Source organism: Leopardus geoffroyi, chromosome B2, assembly GCF_018350155.1.
Source record: "Leopardus geoffroyi isolate Oge1 chromosome B2, O.geoffroyi_Oge1_pat1.0, whole genome shotgun sequence".
Taxonomy (NCBI): Eukaryota; Metazoa; Chordata; class Mammalia; order Carnivora; family Felidae; genus Leopardus; species Leopardus geoffroyi.
In genome coordinates this window covers 120,665,193-120,677,808 of record NC_059332.1, presented here as the reverse complement: position 1 = coordinate 120,677,808, position 12,616 = coordinate 120,665,193, and the positions used below count along the sequence as shown (strand labels likewise).

Below are 12,616 nucleotides of genomic sequence, written 5' to 3'. Positions count from 1 at the left end.
GATCAATAATTTGCTTTTTCAGGGGCAGGAAACTTAAGAGAAGTGAAATGGATATTCCGTATGTGATTCGTTGGTTAGATGTTAGGATATGAATGAGTATCTTAATATTTATAATAAAACAGGTAACTCGTCTAAAGAAAACACTACTTTAATTATAAAGTTTGAACACTGCAGGTCATTTTCAATAAAGGTCCAAATATATTTGAAATGTATTCCATTTTTTGTCTTGCTTTTGTTTCTGCACTTGAAATTGATATACTATATACTTTTGTAGTGGCAGGCAAAATTTTTCTAGTTACATATGTGTAAGGCATTACTAGAAAGATAGCCATCAACGAAATATCTTACTGTTTTCTAAAACACACAAAATCCTCATTCCAAATGATTATCAGTGTATATTCAGTGTCATGTTCAAATGTATTTTTTTCTGACTGTATTTCATTTTCTCAAATTAACACAGAGGTTCAACAGGGCTTTGAACTTATCAGGACAATGTACACAATTATTACATGCTATAAAGTGGAAGGGACACTTAAAAAATTTTTTTTAACATTTATTTATTTTCAAGAGACAGAGAAAGAGTGCAAGTGGGGGAGGGGCAGAGAGAGAGAGGGGGAGACACAGAATCCGAAGCAGGCAGGCTCCAGGCTCTGAGCTGTCAGCTCAACGCCCAATGCGGGGCTTGAACCCACCAACAGTGAGATCGTGACCTGAGCTGAAGTTGGACGCTTAACCTACTGAGCCACCCAGGCGTCCCTGGGACAATCTTTTATAAGAGATAGACATATTTTTCAACAAAATGAAATTTACAAATGTTTTGAGATCAAAAATAATGATCATATTTTACTGCCCTTAAGAGTATTGTGGTTTTTGCCCTTCTATATGTTCAAAATAAGTAATTTAGGATCCAGGATTAATCCAGTAGTTCAGGGTTTCTCTTACAATGCAATGAGAAACTACAGATAGCCCTTTGTACAGAACTTATTATTCAAGAAATATTTGTATTGTCAGCACCCTGCTACTAGTTATGCATTTACAATTTGGATGTTTTTCAGATAGCATTGGAAACACTGGGGAAAAAAAAGAAAAAAGTCAAAATAATTTTAATATATTGATTTTAATATATTGGTATAATTGGCTTTTATTTTTTACCTTCAAAGATAACTGATATCTATGGATTAAATCAAGATTGTATGTGATTCTTGTCAGCTTTCAGCTATGGCTACACTGATTTCCTCTCTTCATGCCTCAACCTTCATCCAGACCCTCCTATGCATATTTTTGAAGCACATTTAACCTTGCCTGTTCAGATTATCTTTGGAACTCAAGTACAACATGAATGTACATTAATTATTTGTGGAGAAAGCCTGCTTTATTGTAAAAATTCAAAGGTGGTGTTCATTAGTTGTAATAGCAGACTTCATTCTTGAAAGAGAAAGTAATGCAAGTAATTTACATTTTACATTCACTTCCAAAATCTGCCTTTAAACTGGTGTATGCTTAAAAGACATCTATACGTTAACTCAAAATATCCTCCTTTCTGAACCACAAAATCACCCACAGCTCCTTCTGACAGCACAGGTTCTAAAAAGAACTTCAGGCAGAGTGTGATCAGGAAGGTACAATTTATAACACTACAGGGGAGCACACAGAATCGCCTACCGGTTTTAATAATTAGTACAGCCTATGATTTATGTTCGTCTGTATCAATATATTCACCTTAAAATCTATGAGCTCCAAGCACCTTTCATTCCTAAATATCCAGAAAGTGTTTAATTTTGTCAAACAATTTGACAAAGCAGTGTATGGCTTTCATTCCAAAAAAGAAAATCTAAAAAGAGTAGAGCCACGATGGTAGACGGCTCTACTGCACGAACACAGAACATCCAGAAACAAATCCCTTGCATGAGTCAATCATCTAGATATTTAAAATTCTGGAACATTCTTTCCTACGACATGTAGATTTTCAAATACAGAAAATGCTATCAACCTGATCAGAATGTCCAATTTTAGTTCCCCCAAACCTTCTCTTTAAAGTAGCTTCTTAATCTCCATGTATAATCAAATACTCCCTTCCCTGTGTTATGTACCCACCTTGAACACATGATGCACTCATTATTTTCTTGTCTGTTTCTTTCTGCTAGACTTTTGGTCCCTTGCTGGACAATATCATATTCTATAGGTCACTGGGTTCCCATTTCCTAGCACAGAACCTGGCATATAACAGGAACTTGATACGTTTTAATTGAGAAAGTGAAAATCCACTTTTTGACCCTACCCTAAGCAATCCCAACAGACATAAGTGTTTTTGTAAAGTATAGCTAATCACGAATCTTGACACCATTAAGCAAATTAAAATCTTACCTATACCTGGAAGTCCCTTTTCATATGACTGGCATGCATTTACATGCCTAAATATGCATATAACGAAGTATATAGAGAATACGTATAGCCCTGTATCAGGCAAACTGCATCCCACGTGCCAAATCTTCCCCATGGCCTGTTTCTGTGTGGTCTGTGCACTAAGAATGGCTTTTACATTTTTTAACAGTTGAAGAATATCAAAAGAAGAATCTTTGTGACCTGTGAAAATTTTTTTGAATTCAAATTTCAGTGTTCATAGATTAAGTTGTGTTTGAATACAGCCAAGGCCTTTCATTGATGCATTGTCTAGGGCTGTTTTTGTGCAACAATAGCTTGCAAGCTTGAAATATTCACTATCTGACCTTTTACAGAAAAAGTGTGTTGACCACTGGTCTGTATGCTAGGGTATGAGCGCATTTATTACACTTCTACTGACAGTTCTACATTTTAACAATTTTATAAGCAACAGAAGTTTGAAAGGAAAATCAGTTTCCGGTATCAGTCTGCAGATGTAATTATATAATTAAGACTACGGTGTTGAAGCATTTTAAATCACTTCAAGAATAATGTAATATATTTAAATTTTTTTAATGTTTATTTATTGTTGAGAGGGACAGAGACAGAATGCGAGTGGGTTAGGGGCAGAGAGAGAGGGAGACACAGAATCCGAATCAAGCTCCGCGCTGTCGGCACAGAGGCCAATGTGGGGCTCGAACTCACAAGCTGTGAGATCATGACTTGAGTCGAAGTCGGTGGCTCAACCGACTGAGCCACCCGGGCGCCCCTAATGTAATACATTTAAAGAGTACCAATGTAGTATGGTAGGATATTAAGGTGACACTATGAACTTATTCATATTAGTAAAAACTATACAATTAAAATCTTTTTGAAAATCTCAAAGTTAATGGAAGGATTTTGAAAAGCCACGAACTTAGCTTTTGCTTTTTCCTTTCATTATAATTTTATAGTGATCCAATTCCAACAAAAAACTCCAAGATTACTGTCAATGGGAGAGATTATACACCAAATCCTTGTCTGTGTTATAGACACCCAACATTCACCCAAAAAGTAAGTACTCCAACGTGATTAAAATCCATAAATTCATAAATTTCATCTCAATTTGCCACTAGGACTGTATCATTAATAATCAAAGTACACCTAATATTTTACGACTAAAAGTTTATCTTCTTTGGCCGGTTTACACATTCTAAATGCAGAAGAATTTATTACGTGACAAAGCACTGGAGAGTCTTTTAACACGATGCATGTTTTCAACTTCCTTAAAAACTATTGCCTAGTTATAATTGAATTATTAATTAAAGAAAGGGAAATGTACTCATGTTTATTGGCAAACAATTTGTATATACTATCTAATTAAAAACAAAAGCTTTCCCAAGGAAATATTACCATCCTCCTTTTTAGAAAGAGATGGAAGCTTGGAGAGGTTAAGTAACTTGTTCAAGGTGACACAGCTAGTAAGTGTGCCCCTCCTCTTGGCACGGAAGTCCTCGTTTTTTTACACGGCCACATGAATCTTAACGTTAACACTAAGAACTTGGAAATTCTGATGCTTAACACTTAGAAAAATGTTTCTGGTTGAGACTAGATCTAAATCACTAAACACTGATTGTACGCATTCACTATGGTAAAGCTGTCCGTGTTACATGAATATTTTAGAGCAGAACAACAGCCGTGAGCTAAAAAAAAATGTTTTTCAACACACTGTTTTAAAAAAACACATCAAAACTAGAATATTTTATGATTTGACAATTATGAAATTTAAATACTGGGACCCATAAATAAGGTTTTATTGGAACCTAATGAATCTCATTTATGCATTGCCCATGGCTGCTTTTTGAGTTATGATGAGTAGCTGAAACAAACGCAGTATGTTCTATAAAGGCTAAAATATTTGCTATCTGGCTCTTTACAGAAAGAGACCCCTGAGTTACAATTAAGAGAAACTAAATTCTTCAACATATTTTTAAGTATAAAAAGTATATTTTGGGGCACCTGGGTGGCTAAAATGGGTAAGCGTCTAACTGGAACTCTGTGAGTTCGAGCCCCGCATCAGGCTCTGTGCTGACAGCTGGGAGCCTGGAGCCTGCTTTGGATTCTGTGTCTCCCTCTCTCTCTGCCCCTCCCCTACTCATGCGTGCTCACGCGCTCTCTCTCTCTCTCTCTCTCTCTCACAAAAATAAGTAAACATTAAAAAATTTTTAAGAAAGTATATTTTAAGTGTGGAATCGAAAAAAAAATTCAAGCCAGAACTATAAAGATATAAGTAATGGGCATAACGGAGTATTCTTCATTCACTGGTCATATATTCTGATTTCATCAGAGACACAGCAAGGTCCAGCCAAACTGCCTATCCTAACTTCTTTCGTGTAATGCACATTTCCAACAGGTGGGGAAGTTTTCTTTTTAATCTTAATATTGGATGATTCCATGTTAGTGTTATAGTTTTGCTTTTAGTTCTTAATTTTGTTAGTGTATTAACTTTTGATTTAGAAAGAGTTTGTTTAGACTTTTATATATTTTATGTATATGAAGTAAATATCTATAGTTCAATGTATTGTAAGAGCTAATATTAATTTATAATTTTTTTTTTAATTTTTTTTTCAACGTTTATTTATTTTTGGGACAGAGAGAGACAGAGCATGAACGGGGAAGGGGCAGAGAGAGAGGGAGACACAGAATCGGAAACAGGCTCCAGGCTCTGAGCCATCAGCCCAGAGCCCGACGCGGGGCTCGAACTCACGGACCGCGAGATCGTGACCTGGCTGAAGTCGGACGCTTAACCGACTGCGCCACCCAGGCGCCCCAATATTAATTTATAATTTTAAATGTACAGCTTTCATCACTGATAATTCTTTAAATGGTGGAGTTTAAAAATTTTTTTTAATGTTTATTTTTGAAAGAGACAGAGACAGAATGCGAGTGGGTTAGGGGCAGACAGAGGGAGGGAGACACAGAAGCAAAAGGAGGCTCCAGGCTCTGAGCCGTCAGCACAGAGCCCGACGCAGGGCTCGAACTCACGAGCTGTGAGATCATGACCTGAGCCAAAGTCGGACGCTCAACCGACTCAGCCACCCAGGCGCCCCTAAATAGTGGAATTTTAAATGTTTATGTTACTTTAGGTATTTTAATAGGAATATTTATTGAAGTCCGTAAAATTGCAACTATCTTCTTGCCACGTTCAGAATTTATTTTTTTTTTTAATTTTTTTTTTAACGTTTATTTATTTTTGAGACAGAGAGAGACAGAGCATGAACGGGGGAGGGTCAGAGAGAGGGAGACACAGAATCTGAAACAGGCTCCAGGCTCTGAGCCGTCAGCCCAGAGCCCGATGCGGAGCTCGAACTCACGGACCGCGAGATCGTGACCTGAGCTGAAGTCGAACGCTTAACCGACTGAGCCACCCAGGCGCTCCGCCACGTTCAGAATTTAAATAAAGACAGTCTGTAGGTTATGGCGATGAGTGAGGTTGTGTACAGGTACAATATGCTTCACCTGCTCTTATTGATAGGAGTGCTGTGCTGAATTACCCACTTAATCGAATGATATGCAGTTAGAAAAACAACAGATGCATCTGTTTGTACATTATAAAAAATGTCAGAGAAGAAGGCTACTGATCTAAGGAATCTACTCTTAGAATACTAGCTGTTAAGAAAAAAAACATAGTCAACTTATCTATAAACAACAAAAAGTCACGTTTATCTCTCCTTTTTCTTTACAAGTACCGAACACAGAAAAGGAAGTGCAGACAGAAATAGCGACAGAAAGCACACCAGAAGGGCAACACCACACACCCAAACACATGCAGTGTACCATCATCTCTCATACTTGTTGCAGAAGAGGGGGTGTTGCAACTCAGCAACCAGTCTGCAGTGTTTAAAACAGTCATGTTGTCCCCTGAGAACAGGAACAGCGTAAGGGTTCATTGTCTGAATGCCTGCCCTGCGTACATGAATAGTCTTCAAAGCTTGCACTGTTTCCTGACCGTTTAGCCCAAATTATACCTGCGCTGTATGACTTTTACATTTTATTTTATCAGGTCTGTTTTAGTTCGGTTAAATATATATACCTGACGATTAGTGAATTCCCAAGGTTTGATTCCAGACTTTTTAAAAATCTTATTATACGTACGCAAGTTAAGGTTTAAGTACAAATGTTCTTGCACCAGGAATCATCACTGAACAATCTTACAAATTTGCAATCCTCCAATTAATAAGCTAAGAGTATAGATGCATGTTTAGAGACAAATAAACATTATCAACAAGGAAAATGTTAATCTACAGAGGGTTTGGTGTAAAACATCATTAAATACAGGCGAGTTGCAATGCACACAACTTCACAAAAAAATTTTTAGCTTGCACAGCTATTTTAAAATAAATGGGAAGAGGTGTACCAGTTTCACAAATACTTATTGAAAATTTAAAAGAAAATATGATGTGGCAAATGTTGTTATCTAATAATATGATTAGTTTATATTTTAAAACAAATTTCATATAATTTTTCTCCTATTGACTAAAACAGATATATAAAACTTAAAAACGATGGTGAATAATTTAAGAAGTAGCTTACACATAATATGTGTGTATATATGTCATCTCTGTATATTCTGATGCAAAAATTAGACCAAATTTTATGATGGCTAAATGCATTCTATAAAATCAGTAGGACAGAATATTTGAAATGACTATTATTGTTACCATATGCTTCGCCATAATTATAGGTTAATCAAATGAGAAAATATATGAAAAATTGTTATCCTCATTTTAAATACATTAGGTATTACTCTCTTTGAAAAGAAAATGCAGCAGGCATATTTTTCTATTCTCAAACCACTTTTAAGAAAAAGGTTTTTAAGAAAGAATTGGGGTAACCTTTCCCCTACACTTCGAAATTAAACCAAAAACTAGTGTAACTAGTATAATTTCTCTTCTCTTCTCTTCTTTTCTCTTCTCTCTCTCTCAAGATCAGAGTGCAAATCTTTTCGGTCACATTTTCTGTATTTTTTTTCGAATACTGACCAGGGCAAATACAAAAAGGAAGCTTTGTTAAAAGCCCTTAAAATGTTATTCAGGGCTATTTATTCTTTCCGAAAATTTCCAGCTACCGAGGAGATGTAAAAGTTTCAATAAAATCAACAGCATAATCAATAACCTATTAGCCATATATATTCCTTGGATATAATACTGGCTAGGTTATTGCTAATAAGGTTACTTATTAGCATATCCCTCACATGTGGAATAATAGCGAACACTGAAACGTCATTCCGGGTTTCTTCAGGGCGGTACACTTACCTCCTGTCCCATTTGTGGTGACCGATGATGTGCTGCTGAGATTAGCCTTCTCCAGTTTGGAGCTACCAGAAGTATCACCACTTCCGACAAGAGGATGGGGACTTGCTAGGTCCTGCATTTCCATAGACCTGTGAAAGCAGGAAGCAACAGAGAGAAAGCTGAAGTCTTAGCAATAATTTCTTAATAAACTACATATATCATTCCACCGAGCACACATGAAATCTCATAGTAAGAACTGAAACCGATAGCTAAGACTTCTTTGCTAACCAGGTGAACATGACAGCCCATCAACAATTAATAAATAAATAAAACGTCCACGGTAATGAGCCTCGTAATTAGTTTATTTGTAATCTTACTCTTGTATATAATGAAGTACAGAAGATAGCAGATTCTGTCATCTTAGCTGTTTGAGTTGATATGGATTATCCTCCCTCGTACATTAATCATCTTCATTATAAACATGTAGAAATGTTGAAAATACGTGACTCCTAAAATTTGATGTCCCCAGGCACCAGTGAAATAAAGTATAAACTCAAAGCCAGAGCTGAAACTTCTGGCTGACCTTGTGGACCCAGAGCTTAAAACTGAGCCTAAGGACTGAGGGTTAGAGTTGTTACAACTTTAGTATCTATTCAGGAATAGAAGACTTGACTTAACTTCTGTTTCAGGGAATGTGTTGGAATTGAGCAGAGACTCTTGAAAGGCTAACCCTCTTTGGAAACAGAAACTACAAGAGCAGAATTTCACAGTGGTCCAAAAGAAGCCACACATGCTTCAATGAAAGAAGGGAAACACACGAGATAAACCAAAATTGAGAGAATTTATAACCAACATGCAACCCTATACAAAATACTGAAGACCTTCAGCTGAAAGTAAGAATACCAGATAAAAACTCAGATCTACAGGGAGGAATGAAGAGTGGTTGAAATGTAAATATATAGGTAAATGCAAAGATTATCTTTTGTTTTTCTTTTAATTCATGAAAGACAGCCAACTGAAACAAAAAACACCTATAACATTGTATTATGCGATTTATAATATGGTATAAGAGTAAAATATGTGTCAATAGCACAAAGGATAGTGGGGCAAAATGATATTCTTTTAAGGTTCTTTCATTTGGCATTAGATGTTTAGGATACACCAAGTAACCCCAATATTAAATATTAATAAGAAAAATACTAACAGGTATAACAAAAAGTCAATGGAATAATTACAATAAAACATTTAAAAATTTGATTAACCTCAAAGACCAGGAAAAGAGAAAGGAAAAAATAACATATGTGAAAAATAGAAAACACACAGCAAGATAGCATACTCACGCCTAACCAGATCAATGATTACACTAAATATCAATGGACTAAATGCTCCAATGAAGAGCCAAAGATTGTCAGATTGGAATAAACAGACACAGCACAACTATTAGGGATCTACTGGAGAAGTACTTTAAATACAGATACACTGTGATACTATGGTGTACTGCTCAGAAGAATTCATTCCTACAGCTGCTGGGAGTGTTACCAACTGTTAGTTCTCAACTAAATTCCTTTCCAAGATTTGATCTCAACCAGAGTCATTTTGCCCCAAATCACACTCTTTCCTTTAGCCCTCATCTACTGACTGGTCATGAAGGGGTATAAAGATACTTCCCACACCCTGAAGGTCACTCAAGTCTAGAGCCACCATAAGATCAGTTGAGACCTTTGTTGCAACTACACTGAAGTTCAAAGTCTCTCAGTCTAATCATGTTTCCTTCATCCCCCCAAATGTATCACTACTGAAAGCACAACCCAATAAACTCCTGGCACACAAATCTCCATGTTAGAGTCTGTTTCCTGGGAACTTGAACCGTGATAAGGCACAACTAGGTTCAGGGTCAAGGACAGAAAACAATATGACATGTAAATAATAAACATTAGATAAACGTTTGGGCTACGATAATATCACACAAAACGGTCCTCCAAATGAACCGTATTGGCAGATACAAAGAGATAATTAAGAAAATGAAATAAATGATAAATCCTTCAGGATATAATAATCCTAGATGTGCATACCTACTAGCCAAGCCTCAAAACATACAAAGCAAAAACTAACAGCATCAAAGGAAGAAACTGATCTGTCCATGATCATTTCTGGAGCTTTAATAACATTCTCTCCACAGTAACCAACTGCAAAAGTAGACATTATCATCAACATGCCATAACTGACTGTACTGATATAGTACACTAACACCCAATAATTATAAAAATACATATTATTTTCAAGTGCACATAGAATGTCCATCGAAAGGACTATAAGGTAGGTATAATAAAATAAGCATCATTATATTTTAAATTAAACCTTATAGAGAATAGAATCTGGCCACAATGAATTAAATTAGAAAATAATAGTAAAATACATGAAATAACCATTAATATTTGAAAATTAAACCCCACACTTCTAAGTAACCTATGAGTCAAAGAAGAAATCACAAGTAAATGTAGAAACAAATGTAGAAAATACTCAGGACAAAATAATAATGAAGATACATCAAATCACCCCACATGCAGTCAACTGATCTTTGACAGAGTAGCAAAGACAATACAGTGGAGTAAAGACAGTTTCTCTAATAAATGGAGCTGGAAAAACTAGACACACACACACACACACACACACACACACACACACACACACAAACTAGACACAGACCCTACACTATACTCTTCACAGAAATTAATTCAAAATTGATCACAGACCTAGATATAAAATGCAAAACTATAAAACTCCTAGAAGATAACATAAGAGAAAGCTAGATGACTTTGGGAATGACTTTGAGTTTTGAAAACACCACCAAAGACAGAATCTGTGAAAAAAAAAAATAATGATAAGCTGGGTTTATTAAAATAAAAAACTTCTCTTCAAAAGTCAATGTCAAGAGAATTCCAGTTGGAGCAGAGGGTATATGGGAAATCTCTGTACCATCCTCTCAACTGTGCTGTGGAACTTTAGCTGAAGAAAAAATAGTCTTTAAAACAAAAAAAGCAACATCAAATCACTTGTGAAATGCAAATAACGCAGTAGTTAATGAGAAATTTATAACTCTATATGATTATATTAGAAAAGGAAAAGGGTTTAAAATCTGTGATCTAAGTTTCTACACTAATAAATTAGTGAAAGAAAAGCAAATTAAACCCAAAGTAAATAAAAGGAAGGAAACAATAAAGAGCGTAAATGATTAAACTAGAAAATCTATGTATAATGGAGACAATTTACAAATCCAGAAGATGACTGTTAGAGATACTAAAATATTATAAAGGATAATGAAGACATATTATGAACACTGTGTCAAAAGCGTTCACCACTTTAGATAAAATCAGTGAAATTCTTAAAAGACACAACCTATAAACCTTACCGAATAAAAAATACAAAATGCAAATAGTCCTCTATCAGTTAAAGAAATTGAATTCATAATTAAACATTTCCCCTTCCCCCGCAAAACCCCAAAACAACAAACAAAAACAACTCTAGGGCCATATAGTTTTCTTAGTGAATTCTAGTAAATATTTAAGGAAAAGTTCAGTCTGTTATAAATTCTTGAAAAAAAAAAAAAAAAAACCAGGAGGGAGCACATTTCACTCAATTGTATGAGAAAAGGATTACCCTCATTTAAAACTTGACAAAAACAATTTTGAAAAAAAATACGGATCTCTATTTTTCATGAACGTAGATAAAATAATTAACAAAATATTATCAAGTGAAACGTAGCAATAAAATGATTAATATATCATAACCAAGTGGGTTTTATCCCAGAATGAAAAGTTTATTTACAATTTGAAAATTGGGGTGCCTGGGTGGGTTAAGCATCTGACTCTTGATTTTAGCTCAGTTCATGATCTCCCAGTTCGTGAGGTCAAGCCCAGCACTGGGCTCTGTGCTGGCAGTGTGGAGCCTGCTTGGAATTCTCTCTCTCCCTCTCTTTCTGTCCCTCCCCTCTCTCTCTCTCATGTTAACAAATAAACTTAAAAAAACATTTGGAAATCAAATAATGCAATTCAATATAGTAACAGAATATTATTTCAAGTACAAAAAAAGCATTTGACAATATTCATCATCCATTCATGATACAAACTCTCAGCAAACTAAAAGTATTTTCCTCACATCTGATAAAGACCATTCTTGAAAAATCTATCATATTTAATGAAAAAATATTGAATTTTTTCTCCTAAAGATCAGAATCAAGGCAGGGATAGCTAGCTGTTTTTCCCATTTCAACACATTTGCCTGGTAATATTAGCTAGTATAAGAGGACAAAAATAAATAAATAAAAGAGGTAAAGTTTTGAAAGAGAGAAAAAATACTGTTAATTCACAGATAACATTATTAGTTATGTAGAAAACTGAGAAATCTATAAAAACAAAACAAAACAAAACACACTAGAATAGATGAGTGAATTTACCAAATTACAGGTACAACGTCTTGCCAGTACTAGATTGAAACATGAACCAAAAATATCTGAAACTTCAGTCAATGCTGCTCCAGTTCAAATATTGAAATATCAAAATGATAGTTATTCAGAAGACTGGAAGTTCGAATGATGGTTGTTCAAGAGTTTGGAAGTTCCCCTCCTGCTCAATTCAACTCTTAAGGGGAAAGTGAATGCTCAAACCCTCACCTTAAGTGTCAGCCAGAGACAAGGACTTACTTAGACTACTTGAGAAATAAACACAACAAAACAAATACTATGCTTCGGTCTCTACTGAGTTTTTGTATATAATGTTCAAAACACCATAAATACTTTTAAAGCTTATTTATTTTGAGAAAGAAAAAGAGCACAAGCAGGGGAAGGACACACACAGAGAGAGAGAGAGAGAATCCCAAACAGGGACAATATTTTGAGTCATAACAAGAAGTAGGAAAATGTGAACCCTAGTGAAGAGAAAACATAGTAAACAGAAGCAGGTCTGTTT

General features: G+C 35.3%; 1 protein-coding gene across 14 annotated transcripts in view; it reads right to left on the bottom strand.

Annotated features, from left to right (window-relative positions):
- EYA4 (EYA transcriptional coactivator and phosphatase 4) overlaps window positions 1-12,616 on the bottom strand; it is a 318,929-nt gene that overhangs the window by 63,578 nt on the left and 242,735 nt on the right. For 8 of the 14 annotated variants that reach the window (XM_045499667.1, XM_045499665.1, XM_045499669.1 and 5 more), the window contains 2 exons: window positions 7,674-7,801; window positions 6,211-6,279 (listed from right to left, as the gene is read on the bottom strand). In XM_045499667.1, coding sequence (XP_045355623.1) covers window positions 6,211-6,279; window positions 7,674-7,801 — 197 coding nt within the window. The remainder of the gene's footprint in view (window positions 1-6,210; window positions 6,280-7,673; window positions 7,802-12,616) is intronic. The other 6 variants (XM_045499678.1, XM_045499674.1, XM_045499679.1 and 3 more) reach the window with 1 other exon arrangement.